Source organism: Bos grunniens, chromosome 3, assembly GCF_055505025.1.
Source record: "Bos grunniens cultivar Pamir isolate PY7600 chromosome 3, Bosgru_T2T1.0, whole genome shotgun sequence".
Lineage (NCBI taxonomy): Eukaryota > Metazoa > Chordata > Mammalia > Artiodactyla > Bovidae > Bos > Bos grunniens.
In genome coordinates, this window is record NC_141167.1 from 70969800 (window position 1) to 70994639 (window position 24840).

Consider the following 24840-nt stretch of genomic DNA (forward strand, 5'->3'; position numbering starts at 1 on the left):
GCAAGCAGAAGAGGGGCTGTGCAATTGCCTCTTAAAGATTTTCCTAGAAACTGATTGATTTTCTCTTCCATTTTATTGGCAAAAATGAGTTACACAGCCATACCTAACTCTAGGTGCAATAAAATGCAATTTTACTCTGTGTCTGGAAGAAAGGAGAACCAGAATTTTTGTGAGGAACCCGTATGACCATCAGAGAAATACATAACAATAAAGAGTACAGTTTACTTGGATTGGAGTTGTGTTTTGCTTTGTACATCTGAGAGGTTCCACATTTGTTTCTTCAAAATCACTGCAGATGGTGACTGCAGCCATGAAATTAAAAGACGCTTACTCCTTGGAAGGAAAGTTATGACCAACCTAGATAGCATATTCAAAAGCAGAGACATTACTTTGCCAACAAAGGTCCATCTGATCAAGGCTATGGTTTTTCCAGTGGTCATGTATGGATGTGAGAGTTGGACTGTGAAGAAGGCTGAGCGCCGAAGAATTGATGCTTTTGAACTGTGGTGTTGGAGAAGACTCTTGAGAGTCCCTTGGACTGCAAGGAGATCCAACCAGTCCATTCTGAAGGAGATCGGCCCTGGGATTTCTTTGGAAGGAATGATGCTGAAGCTGAAACTCCAGTAGTTTGGCCACCTCATGCGAAGAGTTGACTCATTGGAAAAGACTCTGATGCTGGGAGGGATTGGGGGCAGGAGGAGAAGGGGACGACAGAGGATGAGATGGCTGGATGGCATTACTGACTCGATGGACTTGAGTCTGGGTGAACTCCCGGAGTCGGTGATGGACAGGGAGGCCTGGCGTGCTGCGTGCGATTCATGGGGTCGCAAAGAGTCGGACCAGAGAAGGCAATGGCACCTCACTCCAGTACTCTTGCCTGGAAAATCCATGGACGGAGGAGCCTGGTAGGCTGCAGTCCATGGGGTCGCTAGGAGTCAGACACGACTGAGCAAGTTCACTTTCACTTTTCACTTTAATGCATTGGAGAAGGAAATGGCAACCCACTCCAGTGTTCTTGCCTGGAGAATCTCAGGGACTCGGGGAGCCTGGTGGGCTGCCGTCGATGGGGTCGCACAGAGTCGACACGATTGAAGCGACTAAGCAGCAGCAAAGAGTCGGACGCGACTGAGCGACTGAACTAAGGTTCTAATCCATGGCACATTGCTTACTTAGCAGTAATTTCTGAGACCACAGTTACAGAAATTCTTTGCATTTTACTGTGACTCCCTCACTGCCCTCGATTCCCTGAGCACCTGGCTTCCTAAAATGAAATGATTGCACTTCTGTACTCATATGTTTACATAGGGAAAAAGTAAACTTTTTTTCCCCCCAAAGACAGGCATCATTGACTTCTCTAATGTATAAAAGATCAGAACACTTGTGTGTGGCTAAAGAAGCTAAAAGTTAGACCAGTAAGTGGAAATTACAGGAAGGCAGATTGTACATTTATAAAAGGTCGGACTTTCTAATTAATAGCGTTTGTGAAATCGGCAAGACTGCCTCCAAGGTACCGAACCACTAAAGATGTTGAAGCTGAGGCTTGATGACCACTTGAGAGAATTGTTGAGGGGAATTTAGACCAAATGTTCTCTAAAACTGATGTTCTGTGATTAGGTTTAGCTGCACAGCAAGTATACCTTTTTAAAAATAAGTTAAACTCTATTCAACCAAAAGTGTGAAGGGGATTGAAGACAAATTTATGAGAAAATAGGTTATTATAAAAGTGAAACTTGAAAGGTAGCAGATTGAGGCTGTCTTCTTAGACGGGAAAACATAGTACTAATTATACCTGTGAAGTAATGAGACAAAAATTAAAAATTATTTTTAGAGTATTTTGACAGGTATAAACAAAGGTACCATATGTGGCTATTAAGAGGAGTTGGGCTTTATCTAAGTAGAAGTCACAGAGACAAGCATTCACTCTCTGTCACTTAGGCCATCTGCAGCAGAATATTCGTAGGCTAAGGGTCTGCTCTAGTACAAAAAAGTTTTATATTCCCAAAATAAACCACTTAGGACGAAATTATTCTCAGATTTCATCACAATTAGTAAGGATCTGCCAAGCAGATAAGCACAGAAATCTTTCATCGTCAGGGAAAAAAGTGAGAAAATCTCCTGACAGGAAGGAATTTGGAGCTGGACAATAATCGCCGAACAAAATGTGATTCTGACGTCCCGGGCCTCTTCCCCGCTGAATGAAATTCGAACAGGCCTCAGGATGAAGGTAAGAGATTTTCTCCATAGAAAGAAAATTGGCAGGGCAAGACGTTAAGGGTTACCGTCCCATTTGTCAGGAAAAGAACATGCAACATGAAAGTTAAACACAAGCCTTCCTCTGTAACAGAAACAGCCGCAGGACAGCCGATAGACCAGAGAACACGATTCACTATTGTGTTAGCGCCGGCGGCGGAAGGACTTAGTCCACCACAAAGTCAAAGAGTCCTTCTTTGTTCAGCTCTAGCCGCGGACGCAGAGCGCGGTGTTCTTCCGCGCTAGCTCCGCAGTCCCCGCCCCCTCGCGGCTCTGGAGAGCTGCCATTCGGCACCGGAGGCGCTCCGCTTTCCCAGAATGCACCGGCAGTCCGCGGGAAACCAAAATGGCGAAGGGTTGTAGCGAAGTGGGCTGTGTTTGAGGCCGGTGTAAGAACGCTCACTCTACCCCTCCCCAACCCTCGTCCCCACGACCTCGGTTTGTGCGTGTGTCTGTGCGGGGTGCCCGGTGGGGCGGGTGCCTAGTAAGTGCTCGGACTCGCAAGGGAAGCGCCCACGGGGTCGTGATTGGTTGTTTTTTCCTGTATGAAGCGGTTGGCACCACTGAAGTGACCGAATGAGGTGAGAGACCTTGGCCTGGGAACCAGGCTCTTCCGGAGGAGGTGGAGGGGGTGGGGAGAAGGAAGAAAGGAAGCAAAAGGGAAAGATGGAGGCTCAAGGTGGGGGTGGGGGCTCCAGTATGTGTATGGGGGTGCCTTGAAAAGAATGGATGGAAAGGAGTAGTCAGTTGGGTACTGCAGAAAATAGGGACTAAAGGAGCGAGCAGGGCATTGGGGGATGTCGGTTGCAGGAACAAGATGAAACGTTGAGACGGGGAAGCTGTGTTTGGAGGGGCAGGAAGGAACCTGGGGGCGGGAGACGGTTGGAGGGGCAGGATGAACCTGGTGATGAGGGGGTGGGGAACCGAGGGGAGGAGCCGTTAGGAAATGGGGACTGAGGGAGATGTGGGGACCTGAGTGAAGGGGTTGTCTGGGACCTTAGAGGGCGCAAAGGGAAGTAGCCGCTTGAAACGGGAGGGTGGTGAAATTGCATGGAATTGGAGTATGGGGATAGAGTAGAAGGGCAGGATGTGTGAGGTCAAGGGGAACACTAAGTAGAGCCTGAGAGCAAACCCTGCAAACTTAAAGGGAAGAAGTGGAAGGAAAAGTGTGAGATGGGCGAGAGGTACCTTATATTCGGAGCCCACCAAAAATCTGAGGCAATTCTTCTGTTTAATTAAGTCTAACTGTTAATGCCTGCTCGGATGTAGATTTGTATTATTGTATTCACTTTACAACTGAGGTAATTACGGCTTAAGAGATTTTAACTAATTTGCCAAGATTTCTTAACATGTTTTAGTAGTGCCAGAACTCTTAACTGTGTGTTTTACAATCTGGCGTCCTTGGTTGTTAGAATTTTTCTTGGGAAGCAACTAGAGGGAACAGATGAGATGGATTTATCGGGGTGATTTGACGAACTGTAAGGGTTCGAGAACAATGGGAAAAGGGGTATGAAATGCTATTCTATTCTTTAAAACATTTAACTTTGGTTGAAGATACAGTCCATTTACTAATTCAAATATATAAACCTAGGTAGGCCTGTGTATAATGTAGGAAAGCACCATGTGAGGTCAGTATAGAACTAGAAGTATGTATATAGGGCTGATTTGACTCCAGATGCTCCGGTAGTAGTAACTTTCTCCTTCGGATTGATTCCAGGTGACCCTTCTGTACACCCTGGCTGTAGGTTGGTTTCAGTTTCATGTTTTCATTCTCGAGAATTTCTTTGGCAGTGGATTGCAAAGACAGTGCATTTAAAAGTATTTAGTGTGGATAAAATACAGTGTGCGTCAATTAATGAGTGACCTTTTCGGACGTTTGAAATGCTTTAAATGGAACTGATTTGACTAAGCTTTAAGTGCCCAGTAGTTTTAGCAAGGAAAGAGCTGATTTTAAATTTCTGTTATATTCTTGGGGCTTCCCTGGGAGCTCAGCTGGTAAAGAATCCGCCTGCAATGCGGGAGCCCCAGGTTCGATCCCTTGATATTTGGAATGTTGTTCACCCTCCAAGCAAACGTTTGAAGTGATAACTTGGGATGGGAATATGAGGTGAAGCTTTTTGTTTCTGTTTTTTTAGGTTTCCAAATATAAAAATCTATTTGAATTCACATTTTAAATTTGTTCACCTCCATTTTTTTTTAAGTGCTAAAAATATTTTAAAATATTTGAATTAAAAGTGCACCTGTTTCCTGATACTGCACATTCATGTCAGAGGGCATTAACGAAATCTATACCTACCGGGAAGAAGCGCACTCACAGTTTTAGAAGTAGAAGTATAGAAATCATCTGGCTAAACATTATATCTAGGCAAAACAATGTATTTAATTATGCTTTTAATTATGCCTGTTACCTCAGAACTCAATTAGGAAATTAATTTTATTCTGTGTATTTTGCTATGGGTCATAAACTCTTTGATGTCATGGATTATAAATAGACCTTTTCATTACATCTTTGACTGAAAGGATACTTTGCTTTATATTTCAGCATAATCTTTACATCTGACTTTAGGAAACTGGCAGTATAGTGAAATCTAGTTTAACAGATGGGGAAATTTGCCTCTGAGCATTTGCCAAGGCCAACATCTGTAGCTTAGTCGTTCTGAAAGTAAAATTTAACTCTAGCTTTAGTCAGTCTAAACTTCCATGAATGATATTTCTTTGTTGATATATTATGCTTTGTTTTCCCTGTTCTTCAAGATTTGTTTCTTGTAGCAAAATACAGTATATGTATGTGTGTGTTAAGTTGTTTCAGTCCTGTCCTAATCTTTGCAACCATATGGACTGGAGCCTGCCAGGCTCCTCTGTCCATGGGATTCTCCAGGCAAGAGTACTGGAGTGAATTGCCACGTTCTTCCTGACCCAGGAATCTGACCCAGGGATCTAACCCGCGTGTTTTACATCTTCTGCATTGGCAGGCGGGTTCTTTACCACTAGTGCCACCTGGGAAGCCCAAAATACAGTATAACAACCCTGAATTGGACTATGATGGTTTCTCTGTGGATGTTTTTTAATGTGTTCGAGTAGTGTTCTCCAATGGAACTTTCTGCAGTGATGGCAGCTGTCTATATCTGCTGTACCCAGTATGGTAGCCATAGGCCCATGTGGTGTTAAACACTAGAAATGTAACTAGTGAGGCTGATAATTGAATTTATAATTTAATATACTTCATTTAAACTAAAATTAAAATGGCCATATGTGACTGCTGTATGGGACAGCACAGTATTGCATCCATTTATTAGGAATTGTCAAACCCATTAACCATGGAAACCACACGAACCCGAGGGTAAGGAACTATCTTTGAACTGAAGGGATTCACATTCTCTTTGTACCTTTTAAGGTGAAGTAATCTTCATTTTTGCACACACCATGTCTTCTGTCATGTATCTGTTTTCACATAACATTGCAAAAGAATAATGAAGGTAGCAATGTCTCTTGTTTTTTTTTAAGATACAAGATTCTTTTTCTTTCGTCAAAAACAACAGAAATGGATTTTAAGAAAATTAGTTTACTTTGCTATTTAAAATAATTTGTTATTTTTACACATAAAATTTCAACACATACAAAATGAACAGAAAGAAGTATAAAGAGCTTTTTGATGGAAAATTTATACATGTTGAAATGCAGATATTAACTCTACACTTTAATAGCTTGAGATATAATGCATGTTTTATATTTATATATACATATACTTGGAAGCTTCCCAGGTGGGGTAGCGGTAGAGAACCCGCTTACTCATGTAGGAGACATAAGAGACATGGGTTCATCCCTGGGTTGGGAAGATTACCTGGAGGAGGGCACGGCAACAAGAATCCATGGGATTCTGCCTGGAGAATCCCATGGACAGAGAGACCTGCCGGGCTACAGTCTATAGAGTTGCAAAGAATCTGATATGACTGAAGCGTCTTAGCGGGCAGGCACACAGTCATAAGGGAGAGGCAGCATTTTGGGCTTCTCTGGTGGCTCGGTGGTAAAAAGTCCACCTGCAGTGCAGGAACCTCAGGAGATGCAGGTTCGATACTTGGGTTGGAAAGATCCCCTGGAGGAAGAAAAGGCAACCCACTTCAGTATTCTTGCCTGGGAAATCCCATGGACAGAGGAGCTTGGGGGGGACTACGTCCATGGGGTTGCAAAGAGTTGGACACGACTGAAGTGACTTAGCATGCATACATACATAATTCACATGTATGTACCCTTTTAATTTACAATTCAGTGATTTTTAGTATATTCAGAGTTGTGCAGCCATCATCATTATCTAATTTCAGAACATTTTCTTTACCCCAAAACGAAAGTCTGTATTCATTAGTCAGATCAGATCAGATCAGTCGCTCAGTCGTGTCCAACTCTTTTCGACCCCATGAATCACAGCACGCCAGGCCTCCCTGTCCATCACCAACTCCCGGAGTTCACTCAGACTCACGTCCATCGAGTCAGTAATGTCATACAGCCATCTTATCCTCTGTCGTCCCCTTCTCCTCCTGCCCCCAATCCCTCCCAGCATCAGAGTCTTTTCCAGTGAGTCAACTCTTCACGTGAGGTGGCCAAAGTACTGGAGTTTCAGCTTTAGCATCATTCCTTCCAAAGAAATCCCAGGGCTGATCTCCTTCAGAATGGACTGGTTGGATCTCCTTGCAGTCCAAGGGACTCTCAAGAGTCTTCTCTAACACCACAGTTCAAAAGCATCAATTCTTCGGTGCTCAGCCTTCTTCACAGTCCAACTCTCACATCCATACATGACCACAGGAAAAACCATAGCCTTGACTAGACGAACCTTTGTTGGCAAAGTAATGTCTCTGCTTTTGAATATGCTATCTAGGTTGGTCATAACTTTCCTTCCAAGGAGTAAGCGTCTTTTAATTTCATGGCTGCACTCTTTATTCTTCCCTACCCCTACCCTGGACAACCACTAATCTACTTTCTATGTTTGTATTTTGCCTATCTTGAACATTTCATACGAGTGGAATCATACATTTTTGAGGCCTTTTGTGTTCGGCTACTTTAACCTGTTGTAATGTTTTCAAGGTACATCCATGTTGTAGCACTTGTAGTAAGTACTTCCTTTTTATGGTTAAAATATATTTCATTGTATGGACATACTACAGTTTGTTTATTCATTCATCAGTTCATTGATGTTTTATCCCCACTTTTTGGCTATTAATGAATAATGCTACTGTACACATACATATGCAGGGTTTGTATGGACATGTACTGCCATTTCTTTTAGTTACATAGCTATGAGTGGAATTACTGGGTCAGATGATACCTCTGTATTTAAAGTTTTGAGGAGCTGCCAAACCATTTTCCAAAGGCCCTGGACCCTTTTATAGCCTCACCAGCAACTACAGGGGTTCCATTTTCTCCATATTCTTGCTTATGCTGCTGCTAAGTCGCTTCAGTCTTGTCTGACTCTGTGTGACCCCCATAGATGGCAGCCACCAGGCTCCCCCGTGCCTGGGATTCTCCAGGCAAGAACACTGGAGCGGGTTGCCATTTCCTTCTTCAGTGCATGAAAGTGAAAAGTGAAAGTGAAGTCGCTGAGTCGTGTCCGACTCTTAGCGACCCCATGGACTGCAGCCTTCCAGGCTCCTGCGTCCACGGGATTTTCCAGGCAAGAGTACTGGAGTGGGTTGCCATTGCCTTCTCCAAATCCTTGCTTATACTTGTCTTTTTGATTATAACCATCCTACTGGATGTGCAGTGGTATCTCATTGTGGTTTTGATTTGCATTACCCTGATGGCTAATGCTGTTACATGTTTTAAACCCTGTGGTTATTTGGGTTGTGGTATATCTTGTTTGAATAACTGCCTATTCAGGTCCTTTGCCTCTTAAAAAAAATTGGATTCTCTTTTTAGTGAGAGTTGTAAGCATTTTTGTGTATTTTGAATCCAAGTCCCTTATCAAATGTATGATGTACAGTTATCACCTGTGGGTTGTCTTTTCACTTAATGATGTCCATTGAAACACAGAAGTTTTCAATTTTGAAGATGTTTGATTTATCCCCTTTTTCTTTTTTGCTTGTGGTTTTTTTTGTTATTACTATCATTTTTCAGCTGTGCCGAGTCTTCATTGTTGCTGAGGCTTTTCTCTAGATAGGTGTATCAGTTTCTCATTGCGGTGGCCTCTCTTGTGGAGCATAGGCTCTAGGGCGCCTGGGCTTCAGTAGTTGCAGCATGTGGGCTAGGTATGTAAGGTACTTGGCCTCTGGAGTGCTGGCTCAGTAGCTGTGGAGCTTGGGCTTAGTTGCTCCGCAGCATGTGGAATCTTCCGGGATGGGGGATCGAACGCATGCCTCCTGCATTGTATTCTTGACCACTGAGCTATCAGGGAAATCCCTTGCTTGTGCGTTTGATGTCATACCTAAGAAACCATTCCCTAATTCCAGTACAGTTTTGACAAATGGATATAATTATATATATTCTATCATGGTATCATAGAATATTTTTTTCTTCCTAGGAACCTCACATGTAGCTTTTCTCAGGCTCCTCCGTCTCCCTAATTACAATTCACTTTAATTTATATAATTCACCTAATATAAATACTGGAATCTTGGCAGTATGCATATCTGTTAAAATTTTTGTTTCATAAAATTGTAACTGCAGTCTTAGCTTGAAAAATTCTATTCTACAAGGGATATTATAGTAGTGGCTTAAGAATCTTAACATTATGTGGTGACAGTCCTAACCAACACTTTAAGGGTGTAACATAAAGGTTTTTTTAATGGCTTGTGAAGTCAGTTCTGTTACTTTGAATGGATAAAACCGAGTAGGGACTTAATGAGTTGTTGTTCAGTCACTCAGTCTTTGTGGCCCTGTGAACTCTAGCACGTTTACTTCCAAATGTTCCCTAAGATGAGGATATAAAAATTAGGGGAACAAGGTAATGTGAGGGATTCTTGTGATGATGGAAATATTAGTATCTTGACTGTATTGATGTTAATATTTTTGCTTGTGATATTATTATGCAGTTTTCAAAGATGCTACCATTGGATAAGAGTTACACAGAATCTATTATTTCTTACAGCTGCTTATAAAATACAATTATCTCAAACTAAAATGTTTGATTAAAAAATAAAAATTAGGGGGACAAAAATGGACCAAAGCAGGCATAGCAAGACGAGGGCAAATTTGGTTTGGTTTCAGTTGGTCAGGTTCTAAAAATAGTCAACTTTTGTTTTTCTCTACTCTTACTAATGAAGTTTATATTGCAGATAAAGCTCCCACAATTTTTTTAGGTTGTAGTGGGGGGTTGAAGTGGAAAGACACAGTTATCTACTGGAAAGTACTGAATGTTCACTCAGAAGATTTGGGTTTTTGTTTAATCTACTAACTCTGCAGCAGTTTTAGTTTCTTTACTTATGAAACAGGGATGTTACCCACATATGTTATTCACAGGATTGCTGGGAGGGTCAAGAAGGAAAATAAAGGAGAAAGCGCTTTAAAAACTCTAGGTCCAATGTAATTGTTTAGTATTATTTTCCAAAATCTTTTTCCTGAAGAGTTGTATAGAACAAGAGAAGTACCTATGATGAAACCTATACATTAAAAACACCCTCTGCAACTTCCCTCTCCAGATGACGAGTATGTCAAATAATGAATAATTTATTTTTCCCTATTCATAAGTATGACTTCAAACATGTTAGCTAAATTGCCATGTATCCTGTTGAGTATACTATTTTTAGAAGTGTTACTGAACTGCATGTTGAATTTTTAAAAACCATATTAAAATTTGAAAAATACCAGCTCTTGGTATTTTGGGTTGACCAGTGGTGCTAACTCACCTTAGATAAGCACCCATAGAACTGAAAAACCAAACCAAAACAAAGACCAGTTTCCTAGAACTCACACCCTAGAGATTCTGATTTGAGAAATTTGGTGCAAGCTTTTGTATATTTTTGTGTTTAAAAATTCTTCCCAGTTGATTTTGTTTTGCAGCCAGGGTTAAGAAGTACTGAATTTTGTTCTGGGATCAAGTTTAGGAACTTAGCAGTTCTTACTAAAACATTACTAAGAGCTTACAAAAGGAAGACTAATAATAGACATGTTTTTCATACTTGAAAATTATTTTAGTACTGTTTCCATCATACTCATTTAAAATACTTTAAATAAGAGGTTAATAAAGTAGTTAATGGAACTTTGTAGACTGGGGACTTTGCGAACTGTTAAAGGTTTTGTAAAATTGAATTTGCTGCTGCTGAGCTGCTGCTGAGTCACTTCAGTCATGTCCGACTCTGTGCGACCCCATAGCCGGCAGCCCACCAGGCTCCCCCGTCCCTGGGATTCTCCAGGCAAGAACACTGGAGCGGGTTGCCATTTCCTTCTCCAATGCATGGAAGTGAAAAGTGAAAGTGAAGTCGTTCAGTCATGTCCGACCCTCAGCGACCCCACGGACTGCAGCCTTCCAGGTTCCTCCATCCATGGGATTTTCCAGGCAAGAGTACTGGAGTGGGCTGCCATTGCATTTAGGAGCTATGAATTAGAGAATTCTCTTTTCAGGGAAACATTTAAACAGAGGCTAGATCATCGACTTATTTAGGGATATTATAAGGAGGGTTGTTTTTTTTTCTTTCATTAGCTAGGAAGTTCTTAATTAAGGTTCTAGATTATAATGAAAACAGTGGGCACTGGCTTTCCTTTAGGTTGATGGGAATTGTCAAGGGGAATTGAATTATTCCCCAAATCAAGTTTTTCCTGAGTGTCCTCTTTTATGTTTTTTCTAGGTCTCACAGTATTTTCCACTTCATGTCTAAATCTGTCTCTTAGATTTTTCTTTTTCAAAAACAGGCTTCAGAATATAATCTTTTTCCTTTTTTTTATTTCAAGAGTTTTTGCTATTCATTTAGAGAGGAACAAACAAAAGTGGTCATTTGCAAAGATTAAAAATTTAGAATATTCTTGTAGTATTCACTGGTGCAGTGATTCTCAAATTTTTTGGTCTCAGGAACCCTTTACAATACCCCCCCCCCTTTAAAAAATATTTGTTTGTTTTTGGCAGCATGGGATCTAAGTTGAGGCATGGCTCAGGGGCTCTCTAGTTGCAGTGCGTGGGCTTAGTTGCCCTCAGTCATGTGGAATCCTAGCTCCCCAACCGGGGATGGAACCCGAGTTCCTGCATTGGAAGGTGGATTCTTGACCACGGAACCACCAGGGAAATGTCCCTGCTTTACACTCTTAATTATTGAGAATCACAAAAAATTTTTCAAGAGTCATCTCTTAATATTTACTGATTATAAATTAAAACTAAGAAAATTAAAAAATGAGAATACTTATGTATATACCCCATTAATCTTAAGAGTGAAATCATCACATAGCATTTGGCCTCTGGAAAATTCCACCCTACAGCTGTGAGAGAATGAATGAAAAAGGCAGATATGTCTTAATATTTAGAAACTAGCTATGACTTTGTAGACCTTGTAGATCCCTAGGGACCATACCTTGAGACTTTCTGCTCCAGTCTCCTGTTTCTTTAGGGAGTTAGGGTGGTTTTATGCATTGCATGGTGATTAACATTCCTAACCACCTCTCCTTAGGCAGATTTTTGTCAATTCCTGGAAAAAACTTGAGGCTCTCAAACATGACCTCCTTCAACTTCTGCCTTTCATATCTACCAGCTTAACTGTAGGTGTACCCATCCTCACATCAGAAGAAATGTATCTTTTTTGATTCAAGGCTATTCTTTCCCTTAAAGATTCAATTTCTCTGACTTGTGTTTTCAGTTATCTTCTAGTATCTTCCTTTCATATTAGAAAAATGGTCAAGACTCTTCATACTTAAATACAGAAAAAGGCATTCAGCTTAACCTTGTATCCTCATGCAGATGTTTGTAGGCTTCTCTTTTCTATGTAGTCAAGCTCTTTGAAAACATAGTTTCAACTTCAGCTCTCATTTAGTTTTATTATTAGATATTTTATATATATATATATCCTTGTAGAAAATTTAAATATGAAAAAACTTTAAAAATTAATCTGTCACCCTGACAGCTACCAAAAATGCTTTTTTAAGTCTCATTGCCTTATTTCTAAGTTTATTTTTCATTTATGCTAAACACTTTAAAATTTCCTTTAGTTGGGTAATGCATGTAGTTGACTAAAAGTATCAGAGTACAGAAACAGAAGGATTTAAAATCAAAAGCTACAGTCTTCAGGCCTTCTGAGTCCTGTTTTGTGAGGGAATTGCTTTCTTTTTAAGTGTTACATTTCTTTGTTCTGCTCATTATTTCCATAATGCTAAATGATACTTTTTATACTATTTGATTTATTCACTTTAGACATTTTGCTGGATAAAGACATTCCTGTTGCGGTAAAGATTCAGTTCACTTAGGCCCTACATCTCTTTTCTCCTTTCCAGTTTTGGGTTTTCTGTTGGTTAGTTCTTCAAACTTAAACCTTCTTTCATATTCTGTCAGCTTTAGACTTTATTCCTCTACTGTAAGGCAAGTTAAAAAGTCCCTTCCTTTGCTTTGATTTCTCTTCCTCCTTCCACTGCTTAATTTTTATCTTTACATTCCTTTTCAGTCTTAATTTTTTTTTTCCTTTTTGTAATCCAGACTGGTTGCTCTCTAGATTTTTTTCATGGCTGCCATTATGGGAATTCTCTATGTTGCTCTCTTGGGTTGGGTGTTGTATTTCTTGCATCCCATGATTTTTCTTTCTTGGAGGATATTTCCTCACTTTACTAGAGCCAAATCCTCAAATCTTGGTTTAAGATCTTAACATTTATTTTATATACCTTCAGTTTTTCAAATTTAGTTTGGTTGATTGGGATTCTAGTTTGAACATTATTTTTCTGCACAATTTTGAGGCAATCCATTGTCTTAGAGAATCTAGTGTTTCTCTTAAGTCTAATTCTGATTCTCATTCTTTTGTAAGTAACTTGATTTTTCTCTTTGGAAGTTTATTGAGTCTCCTGTTTTCATTGTTATGCAGTTTCATGTGAATTTAGGGTTTTTGAAAATCAGTACCTTGAAGTCTTATCATTTTGAAGATTTCTGTTGTCTTTCCACCTTGGGAAATTTCCTTTCGGTTCAATTCAGTCTCAGTCGTGTTCGACTCTTTGCGACCCCATGGACTGCAGCATGCCAGGCCTTCCTGTCCCTCACCAACTCCCGGAGTTTACCCAAACTCGTGTCCATTGAGTCGGTGATGCGATCCATCCTCTGTCATCCCCTTCTCCTGCCTTCAATCTTTCCCAGCATCAGGGTCTTTTCAGATTTCCTTTTATTATTATTTAAAAAATAATCCCTCACATCTGTTAGATTGACTGTTACCAAAAAGTCGAATAACAAGTATTGGTGAGGGTGTAGAGAAAGGGAATCCTGTGCACTGTCGGTGGGAATGTAAATTGGTGCAGCCACTACGAAAAACAGTATGAAAGTTCCTCAAAAAATTAAAAACAGAACTACCATATGATCTAGCAACCCCATTTCTGGGTATTTATTTCAAGAAAATGGGAGCAGGAACTCGAAATGGTACACAGTTGACCTAAAAGGACACAGGTTTGAAGTGTGTGGATTCCACCTAATGTGGATTTTTTTCAATAAATAAGAGTACCTGTATTTTCACTTCATAGATCTTTAAATTAACTAAGCGTTGGGGGAAAGTTTGTTTGATTAGAGATCACAAAATGTGGAACCAAATGAACTAGAATTTGATTATAATTCTATCCAAGACTATTTCAGCTTATTGACTTTGAGTTATCAGTTCCTTTGTTTTTGAGTCAGAAATAGGAGCACTCAGCTTTTTGACTGTGCATTGGTGTGGGGGTTGATTGGTGGCTCTAACCTCCAGCTTGTTCAGGGGTCAACTGCATATACTTCCTATGTTCATTGCAGCATTGTGTTTATAATAGCAAAGACTTGGAAACAACCTGAGTGCCTATCAATGGATGAATGGATAAAGAAAATGAGGTAGGGTTTTGTAGGTGTGTGTATAATGAAATATTCAGCCATTAAAAAGAATGAGATCTTGCAATTTGTGGCAACATAATGTTTGGATCTTGAGGGCATTATGCTTAGTGAAATGAGTCAGAGAAAGATATTGTATGATCTAAAACAACAATAGCAACCAAAAAACCTAAGCTCATAGATACAGAGAACAGATTGGTGATTGCCAGAGTTGTGGGCTATGGGTGTGGGTTGGACAAAATGGGTGAAGGAGGTCAAAAGGTACAAACTTCCAGTTTGTAAATAAAATAACAAAATTATATCCCCAAAATAAGGTTTGGAGATATAATGTACAGCATGCTGCTGCTGCTGCTAAGTCACTTCAGTGATGTCCAACTCTGTGTGACCCCAGAGACAGCAGCCCATTAGGCTCCGTCGTCCCTGGGATTCTCCAGGCAAGAACACTGGAGTGGGTTGGCATTTCCTTCTCCAGTGCATGAAAGTGGAAAGTGAAAGTGAAGTCGCTCAGTCGTGTCCCACTCTTAGCGACCCCATAGACTTCAGCCTACCAGGCTCCTCCGTCCATGGGATTTTCCAGGCAACAGTACTGGAGTGGGGTGCCATTGCCTTCTCCAATGTACAGCATAGTGACCTATAATTAATATGCTGTATTGCATATTTGAAAGTTGCTAAGAGAGTAGAACTTAAAAGTTCTCATACAAGAAAAAAGATTGTGACTGATGTTAACTAGATTGTTGCTAACTGATGTTAAACTAAACTTTTATTGTCATTTCAAAATATATACAAATATCAAATCATATTGTATACCTGAAACTAGTATAGCATATGTCAGTTGTATCTCAATGAAAGAAATGTTAACTAACAAAAATAAATTAAGTGCTGTGGAAATGTATTTCTAGATAGGAAAAGGTGTTTCAAACTACTGTTAAATGTCTTTTTTTAAAGGCTTATTACAGAGCAGTATATAGAGGAGACCTGATTTTTGGGGTGGAGGGCTATGTAATTCTTAAAATTTATTGACTTTAATTGGAGGATAATTACTTTATAATATTGTGATGGTTTTTGCTCTACATCGACATGGAAGCAGAACATATTTTTAGAGATGATAATATATATCCACACGGGTCAGAAAAATTTTTTTTTGTCCTGTGCTATCTCTTGGTTGATGGCCTCTTTTCTTTTATATTGTCCATTTTCTTGATGATTTACTCTGTTCCCCACCCTCACTCCCCAATATTCCGGGATATTGACTTATTTTTCCTGTTCAATTAAACTTTTTCTTAAATCTTATTTTTAATTTCTAGGGGCTTGTTTGTGGATTCTGATTGTTCCTTTTTTACATCGTCATGTTTTCAGTTTTTGGATGCAACATATTTTTTATTTTTTTCTATGTGTATTTTTAGACTCTATTTATTTGCTAGCTAGCTGCACTGAGTCTTAGTTGCCACACATGGAATCTTTGATCTTTGTTGCAGCTTGTGGGATCTTTAGTTGTGGCATGCAAACACTTAGTTGTGGCTAGTTTCCTGACCAGGAATCAGTCCGGGGTCCCCTGCATCAGAAGTGCAGAGTCTTAGGCAGTGGACCACCAGGGAAGTCCCTGGACATTGTCCCCCCCCACCCCACTTTTTGGCTATTACGAATAATGCTACTATAAACATACATATGCAGGGTTTGTATGGACACGTGCTTCCATTTCTCTTTTAGGTATGTAGCTATGAGTGGAATTATTGGGTCAGATGATACCTCTGTTTAAAGTTTTGAGGAACTGCCAAACCATTTTCCAAAGGCCCTGCACCTTTATAGCCTCAGCAGCAACAATGAGGGTTCAGTTTCTCCACATCCTTGCTTGTACTTGTCTGTCTTCTTGACTATAACCATCCTTGTGGGGAACTTACCTGTTGGTCCGGTGGTTAAGAATCCTCCCTCCATTGCAGGGGACGTGGGTTCAATCCTTGGTCTAGGAATTAAGATCCCACATGCTGTGGAGCAACTAAAGCTGCACACCACAACTATAGTCCCCATGTGCTGTAAATACTGAGCCTGTGCTCTGCAACTGGCCAGTCCCATGCACTGCAACAAGAGAAGCCTGAGCACCACGACTAGAGAGCCCAAGTGCTGCAGCTGCTGAGCCTGCGAGCTCTAGAGCCCTTGCTCAGCAGCTAGAGAAAGTGTGCGTGCTGCAACAGACCCAGCATAGCCAAAAAATACAAAAAACCAAACCATGCTAGTGGATGTGCAGTGGTATCTCTTTGTGGTTTTGATTTGCATTACCCTGATGGTTGATGATGTTGAGCATGTTTTAAACCTTATAGTTATTGGCCTGTTGTATACCTTCTTTGAAGAACTGTCTATTTAGGGCCTTTGCCTATTTGAAAAATTGGATTCTTTCTTTTTTTTTTTCCACTGAGAGTTGCAAACATTCTTTGTGCATTTGGGGTACAAGTCCCCTATCAAATGTATGATGGGTAATTATTTTCTTCTGTGGGTTGTCTTTTCACTTGATGGTGTCCTTTGAAGCACAAAAGTTTTTGATTTTTGATGAAGTTTAATTTATCCCTTTTTCCTTTTTCACTTGTGCTTTTGATGTTATCTGAGAAACTGTTTTCTAACACAGAGTCACAAAAGATTTACATTCTTTTTTTCTAAGAATAGTTTTAGGTCTTATATTTGATCTGTGATCCATTTTGTGTCAATTTTTGTGTACCGTGTGAAGTAAGTATCCAGCTTTATTCTTTTTTTTTTTTTTAATTTTATTATTTGTCAGCTCTGCTGGGTCTTTGTAGCTGTGTGGGCTTTTCTTTAGTTGTGGGAAGCAGAGGCTATCTACTTGCCATCCACAGGCTTCTTATCGCAGTGGCTTCTCTTGCTGCTGAGCTTAGGCTCTAGGGATTTGGGCTTCAGTAGTTATGGTGCACAAGCTCAATAGTTGTGGTGCACGGGCTTAGTTGCTCCGTGGCATATGGGATCTTCCTGAATCAGGGATCAAACTCCTGTTCCCCCCATTGGCAGACGTTTCTTTGTCACTGAGCCACAAGGGAAGCCCCGGCTTTATTCTTTTTACATTTACCTATTCCCTAGAACCGTTTGTTAAAAAAAATTCTTCTTTCTCCATGAAATTGTTTTGGCAGTCTTTTCAAAGATCAATTGATCATAAATGTAATAGTTTGTTTCTGGATTCTTAATTTCATCCCACTCATTTACTTTTGTGTGCTTATGCCTGTATCATAATGTCTTCATTACCATTGTTTTTAAGTTCTGAAATTGGGAAGTACTCACGGTAGTTTTGTCATTCTTTTTCAAGGTTATTTGGGTATTCTTTGTTCCTCGCTTCATGTGAATTTTAGGATCTGTCAGTTTCTGCAAAAAAAAAGGCAGCTGGGATATTCATTAGGTACTGCTTCAGATCAGTTTGGGAAATATTGCCATCTTAACAGTGTTAACATCTGTGAACTTAAATGAGTTGACTTCCCATTCATGTAGGTCTTATTTAATTCCTGTCTCTGTTGTTGTGTAGTTGCCATTGTACAAGCTTTTCACTTTTTGGTTAGATTTATTCCATAAATATTTTGTCCTTTATGGTGCTATTGCAAATTAAATTTTTTCTTAATTTCATTTTCTGATTGTTCATTGCTAGTTTATAGAAACAGTTGATTTTTGTATGTTAATCTTGTATTCTGCAACCTTGCTGAACTGATTTATTAGTTTTAGTAGTTTGTGTATGTGTATATGTGTGTGTATTCTGAATCACTACTTGAGTTTTATAGCATACTTTTCTCTCATAGAATCAGTTTTGGTGACATCATGAATATTGATGACATTATTTCTTAGAGCTAATCTATGAAATAATTAAAATAATTATATAAAGGTTATACACACACACACACACACACACACACCCCTGAATGGCCTAGTGGTTTCCCTACTTTTTTCAGTTTAAGTCTGAATTTGGCAATAAGTGGTTCATGATCTGAGCCACAGTCAGCTCCCGGTCTTGTTTTTGCTGACTGTATAGAGCTTTTCCCATCTTTGGCTGCAAAGAAAATAATCAGTCTGATTTTGGCATTGACCATCTGGTGATGTCCGTGTGTAGAGTCATCGCACATGTTGTTGCAAGAAGGTATTTGTTATGACCAGTGCGTTCTTTTGGCAAAACTCTGTTAGCCTTTGCCCTTCTTCATTTTGTACTCCAAAGCCAGGCTTGCCTGTTACTCCAGGTATCTCTTGACTTCTGCCTTTTGCATTCCAATCCCCTATGATGAAAAGGACATCTGTTTTTGGTGTTAGTTCTAGAAGGTCTTGTAGGTCTTAATAGAACCATTCTACTTCAGCTTCTTTGGCATTTGTGGTTGGGCATAGACTTGGATTACTGTGATATTGACTGGTTTGCCTTGGAAACAAACAGAGATCATTCTGTCATTTTTGAATTTGCACCCAAGTACTGCATTTAGGACTCTTCTGTTGACTGTGAGGGCTACTTTGTTTCTTCTAAGGGATTCTTGCTGACAGTAGTAGATATAATGGTCATTGGAATTAAATTCGCCCATTCTAGTCCATTTTAGTTCACTGATTCCAAAACATTGATGTTCAGTTTTGCCATCTCCTGTTTGACCACTCCCAATTCCCGTTTGACCTAACATTCTAGGTTCCTATACAATATTGTTCTTTACAGCTTTGGACTTTACTTCCATCACCGGTCACATCCACAGCTGGGTGTTATTTTTGCTTTGGCTCCGTCTCGTCATTCTTTCTGGAGTTATTTCTCCACTCTTCTTCAGTAGCATATTGGGCACCTCCCGACCTGGGGAGTTCATCTTTCAGTGTCGTATCTTTTTGCCTTTTCGTACTGTTCATGGGGTTCTCAAGGCAAGAATACTGAAGTGGTTTGCTATTCTCTTCTCCAGTGGACCACATTTTGTCAGAACTCCCCTCCATGACCTGAAAGTTCTAGGATCCACAACAGATTTCCCAACCTGGGGATCTGGCAAAGGGACTGAAAATCCCCAGGGAATTTGCCTTTGACGTTATTAATAGACATCAAAAAAAAGAATTTTCAGCTTTTTGAGGAGTGTCTGGCACAAATACCACTTTACTATTGCTAGGTGAGGTTTTTTTTTTCTTTTTTAGAATTATAGTTTTATACTATTAAGATGTTTTAAACATATAGAAACAAAATAAACCAATTTTCAACAAGAGAGATGATAATTTCCTTCTCACAGTTTAAGGTTTCCTTACGGATACTTGAACCTCTCTACTGACAGTCTAAGGACTTTTATATAGCAGTTCATGAATTCTATTAGACAGAAGAGTGGTTTATGCAGCTCTGGTTAAGTGTACTTATCTATTACTAAAAATGTATTTATACTGAATTTCAGAGCATTCTCATGTAGTTTTGGGTTCTAATGACATTACCTTTTTTTTCCCTGTTTTTTTAAATTTGTGAATTTCTTTTATTGAAGTGTAGTTGATTTACAGTGTTGTATTTGTTTCAGGTGTACAGCAAAGTGATTGTTACATATTTTTTTTGCAGATTCTTTTGCCTTGTAGTTACTATAAAATATTGAGTATAGTTCCCTGTGCTATACAGTAGGTCCTTGCTGGTTATCTGTTTTTATACATAGTGTGTTTATGTTAGTTCCAAACTCCTCTAATTTCTCCCTCTCCCCTCTTTTCCCCCTTGATAACCCACAAGTTTGTTTTCTTGTTCATTTTTATTTTTCAAGATTACACGTAAAGCGATATCTAATATTTGTTTTTCTCTATCTGGCTTACTTCACTTAGCAGGATAATCTCTTGGTCCATCCATATTGCTGCAGATGGCATTGTTTGTTTTTTTATGGCTGAGTTATTTTGCATTTTGGGCTCCTCAGGTGGCTCAGTGGTAAAGAATCTGCCTGTCAGTGCCGGAAACGGGGTTCAATCCCCAGGTCAAGAGAAGGAAATGGAAACCCACTCCAGTATGCTTCCCTGGGAAATCCCATGGACAGAGGACCTGGCATGCTATTCAGTCCTTGGTTTCACAAAAGAGTTGGACACGCCTTAGCAGTTAAACAACAACATTAGCGTTGTCGGTTTTGTTGTTTTAAATCTGTGGTTACCTGCTATCTACTGAATGCAGTATAGCTAATTATTGCATGTAAGATAACTGTTCATCTCATAACTAATATATCATCAGGGATATGCAAACTGATATTACTAGCTAAATAATAAAATGTCACTGTGGAGACATTCTGTTTTCTATTTGCACAGTTTAGATGACTGGATATTATGATGAAAAGGCACCAACTATCCTTTTAAAAAATCCAATATAGTCTTGAAATGTTATACTGTCTCTAATTTGGTATTTCTTTGCCATTCAAAAAACACTTATGTTATATTTAAGTGTCATTTACAAATTTTAAAAAGGTAGTGATCTTTTATTAATAGTTTATAAAAATCTTTTTGTGATCACAAAATATTATACTTGTTGCAAAAGCCTGAACATATGAAAGTGTTCTATAGAACTGATATTTTTTCCTAAATATGAAGATTTTAAAGTATAATTTCACGAAGAGAGCCAAAGCCACACTCAACTGAATTGTAAACACCTCTGTCATTGCCTGACCTGTTAGGTGGCTAAGCTGTTTTTAATTCTAGAGGATATAGGCTGAAACTGAGATTGGGGTGGAGAATTGCCTTTCTGCTTTTGGTTTCAGTCTTCAAGTGAGGTGAAATTAAGGCAACTTAAAAGTTTTTGGCTTTTTCTATAGTAAAATATGTGCATTCATAGGATAGTGATATTTGCTTGATAGGTGAATTTTTTTTTTTTTACTTATATATGTGTATTGGTGAATATAAGCTTTGATTAATTTTTTAGGAGATTATTATTAAGTACCTGTTGTTTTCTGCCAGACACTATGTAAAGTTTTAGAGAACAATATATTTCCTTTCACTTGTAATTTGAAATGCAAATTCCATTTGTTAGAAGTTGTTAGGTGATACATTCCTAGAAAATTCTTTGATTATGTTTTTAATATATGTTTTACACAGAAGATTTAGACTTAATCATCAGTTTATGAAAGAGTAGGTTTGTTAGACTATTAATATTTATGGTTAGTAAATAACCTAGTTTCAACAATCTCTTCATTCTTTAACCAGTAACTTGTATTAATGGTTAGGTTTGCCCATCCCAAAACATCTTTTGATCTCTGAGGAGCTTAGAAAGTGTAAGCTAAACTCAGCCTGTTTGTCTTTACTTTTAAGCCCCATGTAGTCTGGCATTGGCACCCCACTCAATACTCTTGCCTGGAAAATCCCAAGGACGGAGGAGCCTGGTAGGCTGCAGTCCATGGGGTTGCTAAGAGTTGGGCACGACTGAGCGACTTCACTTTGACTTTTCACTTTCATGCATTGGAGAAGGAAATGGCAACCCACTCCAGTGTTCTTGCCTGGAGAATCCCAGGGATGGGGGAGCCTAGTGGGCTGCCGTCTATGGGGTCACACAGAGTCCGACACGACTAAAGTGACTTAGCAGCAGTAGCAGCAGTCTGGCATTTAATTAAGCCCAGTGATCATAGGTGACTTTGGAATGGTTAACTTCAATAAACAGTTTTTATTGCTTATTTTCCCTAACCTACTTTATTAGGTACATCTGATACGTTACTATCTCCTTTTTCTCAGTTGTCTTTTTTTTTTTAATGCTATTTCTCTCTCTGGGTTATCTTTCCATTTCTGTGGTGACTCTTTTCCTTAGAGGATTGTTTTGATCATCTTTTAAAAGAGTTTTCATGAGATTCCCAGATTTGACTTCATAAACTTTTCGCTTTTCTTAGTAGGCTGGAGGTAGGTGCTGACATAAGGTTGTCAGCTTTTTATTTTGGAAAGTAAAAATGTTTAAAAAAACTGCCACTTATCACCATTATTTTGTAAAAGAAGATATATTTCAGCTCCAAGAACGTGAAAAGGATATGCCCTCAAAATACAGAATGGTCTATAAGGTGATTAACTTAAAGCTCAGTATAATTTTAACTTGATTAAAGCTCAGTATATCCTTGCTTTTCTTACTTTGTTATATATAGATTGACCCTGGTCTGTGGACTTAATTACATTTGATAACTGCTGACTTAAAACAGTAAGATTTTTGAGCTGAAATCAAGGGGAAGGGAGTGTGGGTAGTTCTGTGAAAAAACTGTGAAGTGTATCTTAACATATGAAGGGCTTCAGAATAAACCTTCATGAAAAAGCCCCCTACTTTTACTTCATATGGCTTTTCATATAGCGGCTCTTAATGTTCTGTAGAACTGTTATTCCAGAACTGTTACTTCCTTTGGGAAACACTGCTGTGGATGTTGATGTTACCAAGAGTATTTCTTAACTTTAATAATTTTCTAATATTCATAAAATATTACTTGCTGAGAGTATAAAACATCAAATAGTTGTAAAATTAAAAAAATTTTAACGAAAATACGCAGTTTGTCTGTTCCCACTACCCTTCTTAGAGGCAACTGTTTTTAACTTTTAGCTATTTCTTCTTTTTATTCTTTTCCCTAAAGGTACAGTTTATTAGTTTCAACAGGAGAACAAAAATAAAGTCACAGAGCAAACCGGACAGACAGGGTGAGGTAGGTTTTTAATGTGGATTAGATGGCAGGTTCCTTGCTCTCATCAGGGCACAGGTGTTACAGGTCTCCATTTTTGATGGAAGGTTTGAAACAGGATAGACAAATGGTCACATCTGCCTTTGCACAGACAAGTTTAGGAAAACTAGTAAGAGCAGCTAGTTTTAAAGTTTAATAATTATCTGCCAAGGTGGAAGTGTCTAGTTTAACTCAAATTCTTTTCCCACTATATAGTAGACTTTTCGGCAATGTGGGCTTTCCAGGTGATGCTGGTAGTAAAGAACCTGTCTGCCAGTGCAGGAGACATGGTTTCATCCCTGGGTAGCGAAGATCCCCTGGAATAGGAAATGGCAGGCTGCCCCAGGAGCGACTGAGCACAAACACATCTGCAGTAAAGAGATACGTTTTTTAATTTTCATCCTAAATTTAACAATCAACCTCCATGCATTCAAAACTGATAAACAGAGTTTTTTGATGTGAGAATTATTCAGAAGCGTCATTATCTGAACCTCTCGATGTATTTTCTCCAGATGGCTTGAATCTAATCATGTTTTGTCAATTATTTTTATTGCAACCTGTGTTTTGGTGACTCGATGCCCAACTAGCTTCACCACCAAGAAATTGCCCTTGCCTAGGGTCCGCTGATGTTGTAGAAACCCACCTGGAAGGGCTTCTGCTGGCCTTGGCCCCAAGCCCGTGGGGTCTGTGCCTCACCTCCATTACGGCTCTGGGCCATACTAATGGTGGTGGCTGGGATACCTCTCGCCCCATGACCCGCCTCTGCTGCCTGCATGCTGCTTGTTAGCTCTCCTGTTTCTTCTTTATATTGCTAAAGAAAACATATCATCAGTTTGAAGTATTTTCTTCCTGTGATGTTAAATGAGAAATTTTCCTCATTTAGTCTCTTCCAGCATTCTTTCAATATGGTTATACAAAAAATTTCAAACTCCATTTTCCTTTGTAGGATTTTATAAAAATAGTTTACATATGACCCACATAGAGTATGATGTTGGAAAGTAATCATGAGGCTTCAGTCAGTTAATACATGCATAGATATTAGAACAATGTCAGAAATTTGTTAGATATTTTTAGCTTTTATCTCTAGAATTCTTTTCTTATACAACTGTATTTCAAAGTTGTCTCACTAAAAATTAAAATTTGCTTAGTTTTCTTTGAACATTGAAATATTCACTCATCTTTCCACAGTTTGTAAAAGGTCTTGGAGTATACTTTTTGACATCTGTTTTATAACTTAATCAGTCAGTTTATTTTTCTTGAAATACTCTTCTGGAGCTCTTCTGGAGTTCTTCTCTAATCTGTACTCGTAGCTCTCTAAAAGATGTCTTGGGGCTTGCCTGCACCATCATTCCTTTGCCTGTCTGCTGTGTTGACTCCCTTGTCTCCTAGGTCTGCCTTTTATTTGGTTTACTCCCACTCTTTGGGATCTTCTGTAAGGGTCAGAGAAAGTGTGTTTGGAGATAAGTCTTTACAGATTTCATAGGCCTGAAAATACTCTTGCACTACCTTCATTCTTTTTTTGGTTGAAGACAAGAGGCAACCAGGGATTCAGCCCACAGGCCCTGAAGTGGAAGGGCAGAGTCTTAATCACTACACCACCAGGGAAGTCTGACCTTCACTCTTGATCCATAATTTGGCTCGTTATAAAGTTGATTTTCACCCTATTTATTTTTCACTTAGAATTTTAAATGAGTACTTTCACTGTCTTTTAGTGTTTCATGTTGCTCTAATGATACCCAGGTGGCTCAGTGGTTAAGAATCCAACTGCCAGTGATAGTTTTATTTTTTGTTTTTTTTAAGAAACCTATATTCTGTTTTCCATAGTAGTAGTTATCAATTTACATTCCCACCAGTAGTGCAAGAGGGTTCCCTTTTCTCCATACCCTCTCCAGCATTTATTGTTTGTAGAGTTTTTGATGATGGCCATTCTGACAAGTGTGAGGTAATGTCTCATTGTAGTTTTTATTTGCATTTCTGTAATAATGATTGATGTTGAGTATCTTCTCACATGTTTGTTGGTAA

General features: G+C 39.1%; 1 protein-coding gene across 12 annotated transcripts in view; it reads left to right on the forward strand.

Annotated features, from left to right (window-relative positions):
* The first annotated feature begins 2578 nt into the window (after window positions 1-2578).
* Window positions 2579-24840, forward strand: part of MTF2 (metal response element binding transcription factor 2) — a 73596-nt gene continuing 51334 nt past the window's right edge. For 6 of the 12 annotated variants that reach the window (XR_015160516.1, XM_086391264.1, XM_086391269.1 and 3 more), the window contains exon 1: window positions 2579-2831. Coding sequence is in view for 4 of the 12 variants with exons in the window: in XM_086391264.1 (XP_086247390.1) it covers window positions 2827-2831 (5 nt within the window). In the remaining 8 variants the exon portion in view is untranslated. Of the gene's footprint in view, window positions 2832-2890; window positions 2930-3967; window positions 3996-24840 lie in introns of those variants that run through there. The other 6 variants (XR_015160515.1, XM_086391263.1, XM_086391265.1 and 3 more) reach the window with 2 other exon arrangements.